Here is a 5,000-nt window from a genome sequence, read left to right on the forward strand (position 1 = left end):
TGCCATAAGTGTCACGACAGCCCGCTGAAGTCAAGTATTCTCTCTCTCTCTCTAACATTACGCTCGTTATGTTGTTCTGCGTAATATATGTAAGTTTTTTTTTTTATTCTCTCTCTCTCTCTTTCTCCGGTGCATGTATCGAAAAGCAGACAGCAAATATTAAATATCAAGATCTGACAAACCTCCCACTTCAGCGAAGCACCCGTTGACGTCCGCAAACCGTTGCGATGCCGTTGCTTGCAACCGACTTCTTGCACCTTTCGCCCGCGGTCAGGGCTTCGTGACGTCACTGGCGGGGATATTGGGCAAGATGTGATGCCTTGTCTGGTGTCGCACTGACGACTCCGACAGTCAGTCAGGGCCAGTCGCCCCTGGAAGACAGACTCTCAGTGCGGTGTTGGCATTCTCTCTCTCTCTCTCAGCATTACGTTTTCTTTTGTGTGGTTTCCCGCTTTATAATTACAAGCTTTTTTTGCACTCTCTTTCTCTCTCTCTCTCTCTCTCTCTCTCTCTCTCTCTCTCTCTCTCACACACACACAATGTTCACTTGTGACTCTCTCTCTCTCTCTCTAACAATGTTCACTTGTGACTTTCGTTTTCTAACTAGTTCACTTGTGACTCTCTCTCTCTCTCTCTCTCTCTCTTTCTCACACACACAATGTTCACTTGTGACTCTCTCTCTCTCTTTCTCTCTCTCACACACACACAATGTTCACTTGTGACAGTCTCTCTCTCTTTCTCTCTCTCTCGCTCTTTCTCTCTCTCTCTCTCTCTCTCTCTCTCTCACACACACACACAATGTTCACTTGTGACTCTCTCTCTCTCTCTCTCTCTCTCTCTCTCTCAGATTGTGAACCTTTGATCTAATGATCTAATTCCACTTAGGTTTACCTTCTTTGAAAGCACGGAAGTGTCGTTACATAAATGTCTATGCTCTCATCTTTCGAGGTTTTTAAAATGAAGCAACTCACAATTGTCCTTTTTTTTCAATTTTTAATTCGACTCCCAATAAATTTCCAAACACAAAACACTTCGACAACAGATAACGGCAGATTTGCTTCCTTCAGTCTTTTCTTCACCCTTTCCAAACAAGTGCTCCTGTTGAGCTGTAAAAGTACGTCGAAGTTTAACCAGACCTCTGAGTTAAAACGAACATACATACAGCCCGACACTCTTAACTGAATATCTCTGGCCCGAAAGATTCGATTCTTTTTACTGTCGATTTCCCTTTCAGCGCTGAATGCTCTCATCGTAGGTCTTAGCGCTTGTTTGGTCTTCGGCCTAACTTTTACATTCGATTACATTCCATAAGCCCGATAAACAGAAATGACAACAGACCTCGACAACAGGTAACAGAAAAGTAGAAGTTGATGGAGATTTCTGGGAGGTGCACCTGCCTGCCCCTCCTTTAGATTTTGTAAGGTGTTCGTCAGTCAACAAGTTCACCCCAACCAGAAGAAGAAGAAGAAGAGGAAGAAGAAGAAGAAGAAGAAGAAGAAGACTGGAAAGGAAGCTCCACTGAGGGGGAACTAAGTCGGAACAGGGGAACTTTCACGGCAAATATCGGATTTCAGGCGCGTGTGTAAATTCGGGGAACAGGGGGAGGGAGGGAGGGAAGGGGAGGGGAGGGGGGTGGACAATCACGGCCCCATTTTTTCCTTTTATCTTACTAAGGCAAGTGCGCGCGCATCACAGACACACACACACCACACGAACAAACATCATGATGGAATTTGTGACTACCAAATTAAAATGGTGATCATGGGAAAAGATAGTATTAAGAGGTAAAATCTAATTCAGTAGTGTGTACGATGATGATGTATAAATTTTGGATATACTTTTACTTTTGATGATATATATATATATATATATATATATATATGTGTGTGTGTGTGTGTGTGTGTGTGTGTATGTCTGTGTGTATATATGCACACACAATATGTATATATATATAATATATATATATATATATATATATATATATAAAGGCCCTTTTGATACTGGTTTAAAGCTAAGGGCTATATTTCGGTGAATTAGCTTCCACCCTTCCATCCCGAAGTATATAAAACGTGATGCTATATATATATATGTTACACCCAATCTGTGAAATTGCCCATTTCATGAAGTGGGCTAACCACTTGCCATTTCATGAAATGGGCAAGTGGTTAGCCCATTTCATGAAATGGGCAGTTTCATGCATGAATCTTAAAATTTGTTCCAAACTAGTTGTTAAACCAGAAAAAGTTGTTTTAAAGTCTTTTATTAAGTGTTGTAATACAAACGCTTTTAACATAATATATGATGGCACTTTCAAAGTATCTTGTATAACCCCTTCAAGCTTTAGTCATGGAAGAACAAATAGCAAGTTGTGCTGCCTTGTGGTCTACTGAATACGAGAAGACTAATTGCCATTTTGAAGAGAGGAAAGACTGGACAGACGCTTAAAACAGAACACTACCACATCTTGCGAACTTTTCAGATTGCCTCCTTTGGTGAAATAGAAACAGTTAAAAAGAAGAATGGAAAATATATGGCAACTAAAGAATCAGTCACAGGAATTATCCAACAAGCCCACATTAACACCGGCCATGGTGGCGAAAAGAAGACTTACAAGGAGGTGTGTGAAAAATATGGAAATATTCCAAGATCAATTGTGTCACTATATATCTTGCATTGTGAGGACAAGTAGATCTGGTCGACATGCAGACTATGAAGGATGGAAGTTATCGCTTTATTCTGCACTATATGGAGTATCTAACGAAGTTTCATGTGATTCGTCCCCTGAAATCAAAGACAGCAGCTGAGGTTGCCAATGAACTTCTTTTCATCTTCTTGGATATAGGTGCACCACACATCCTTCAGTCTGACAATGGACGTGAATTTACAGCTGAAGTGATCCAAGAACTTGCCTCACTATGGCCTTAACTCATCTTAGTATGGGCGTCCTCGGCATCCCCAGAGTCAGGGATCTATTGAAAGAGGTAATGGGGATATGAAACTCAAGCTCATGGCATGGATAAGAGACAATAATTGTGCTAAATGGAGTTATGGTGTCCGTTTTGTTCAGTGGGTCATGAACAGTTCATATCATGAGGCAATCAAGATGACTCCCTATCAAGCGCTCACTGGCAACAAGCCAAGATGTGGTCTTAAGTCAAATTTACCAGATGCATTCATCACCAAAATATCGTCTGCTATTGAAGAAGAACTTGAAAGACTTATAGAAGTTCCACTTACCGGAGATTCAGCTCGGGATGACCTAATATCAGTAGACCCTGAATGTGAACGTGAACCACATCCAGTTGCAGACTCTCAGCAGCAACCTGCTATGGAACAAGAAAATATCTCAACCGAAGTACTGCATCCAGCAAAACAGGCAAGAAAGGAAGCTGAGTATGGTCTTCAAAAGCAAGCTCAACGAATGTTAGCACGCAGCACTAGATCAATGCGAGCAGTTGATGTCGGAGACAATGTGTCTATACCGGTGTCTCAATTTAACCGTAGTAAAGGAGACCCCCCTAACATAGTAGGTGTTGTATTAGCAGTTGAAGACAGTGGTTATGTGATTGGCACAACAAGTGGAATTATCAATGGTAAACTTGCCAGAAATCAATTCGAATTTGTTCAGTACAAAGGACTTTTGCCTGAAAATATCCCCAAACAACAGTTAAGTATTCGCGAACTAGTTCGAGCAGGAAGTGTGTGTGGTGGCCAAGGATACCACAGATGTCTTTGCAGGAGCAATTACTTGTCAAAGCGGTGTTCTTGTTTGAAAGCTAGCCTTCGATGCACAGTGCTTGCCACAGCCACAAATCATGTGACAATATTGACAAATAATTACTGTAAATTTGTTTGATATGTATGACCATTGCTTACATAGACGTGAAACTTGTCTATATTTTTAATGATTAAAACAGCTGTTTTAAAAAAATTGTATTTTATTTTATCAACAGTTTTTTTTCAACTTACAATAATTTGTATTAGTTTTCCTTATTTTGACCCCAATACTAAGAAAAAAATATATAACCAGTTTGTGTATGTCCGTATTTATTGCTGTTCAGTTTTAGTAATATTTCTTTCACTAAGTTGTGTTTAAAGTAGCTTGTTTCATTAAGTAAAGTCCTTTCGTGTTGGCTAGTTTTTCCCCTTCCTGAAATACTTTAATGGTCCAGCAGCGCGAGATTCACATATATAAAAAGGTTCTTTTTGTACCAAAGATATATTTCATGCATCATGGCTGCCCATTTCATGAAATGGGTAAGGGTTCATTTGCCCATTTCATGAAGTGGGCTAACCACTTGCCCATTTCATGAACTGGGCAAGTAGTTGCTCACTTCATGAAATGGGCAAGTAGTTTGCTCACTTCATGAACTGGGCAAGTAGTTTTGCTCACTTCATGAACTGGGCAAGTAGTTTGCTCACTTCATGAAATGGGCAAGTGGTTAGCCCACTTCATGGAATGGGCAATTTCACAGATTGGGTGTAACTAAATTAATATATAGATATATATATATATATGATGATATTATATATATATATATAATATATTATAATATATATATATATTATATATATATATATATATCAGTGCGCAACTTCCTCGTGTTCGATTAGAAAAAGATCGATGGTCTGACATGCGTATAATGAAATTGAATAGTGGCGGGAAAAAGCAGATTTAGACTTCGGAATCAAGGCAAATACTATATAGCCGGGGAGGTATAACTTTTCGTGCTATGGCTGCTTGGCGAGAATTTCCTAAGAGGCATCAGATAGAGTGACCTTTGACCTTAGAAATTAGGCGTGGATTGGTTTATGATGAATTCACTCAGGAATTGGCGTCAGAACGAATCCAGGTGAAAAAATTCACAGGTAAAGAAAGTCACAGTAAAAAAATGTCACAGGAAAATAATGCCACATTAATCTTAATTGGATGGCGAACCGCAAGGTTAAATTTGAACTCGGGATGTATCCATGTATCCTCCTTTGCGGCTTGTTTAGTA

General features: G+C 39.8%; 1 protein-coding gene across 1 annotated transcript; it reads left to right on the forward strand.

The window, feature by feature from the left end:
* Nucleotides 1-3,103: 3,103 nt before the first annotated feature.
* On the forward strand, nt 3,104-3,856 carry LOC135198851 (uncharacterized). The gene has a single exon (XM_064226823.1). It carries the CDS (start codon nt 3,104-3,106, stop codon nt 3,854-3,856), a length of 753 nt encoding a protein of 250 aa, XP_064082893.1.
* Nucleotides 3,857-5,000: the final 1,144 nt, after the last annotated feature.

This window comes from Macrobrachium nipponense, chromosome 22 (assembly GCF_015104395.2).
Source record: "Macrobrachium nipponense isolate FS-2020 chromosome 22, ASM1510439v2, whole genome shotgun sequence".
NCBI lineage: Eukaryota > Metazoa > Arthropoda > Malacostraca > Decapoda > Palaemonidae > Macrobrachium > Macrobrachium nipponense.

Coding starts and splice junctions, on each gene's coding strand:
- LOC135198851 (XM_064226823.1), top strand. CDS start 3,104: ATGACTCCCTATCAAGCGCTCACTGGCAACAAGCCAAGATGTGGTCTT.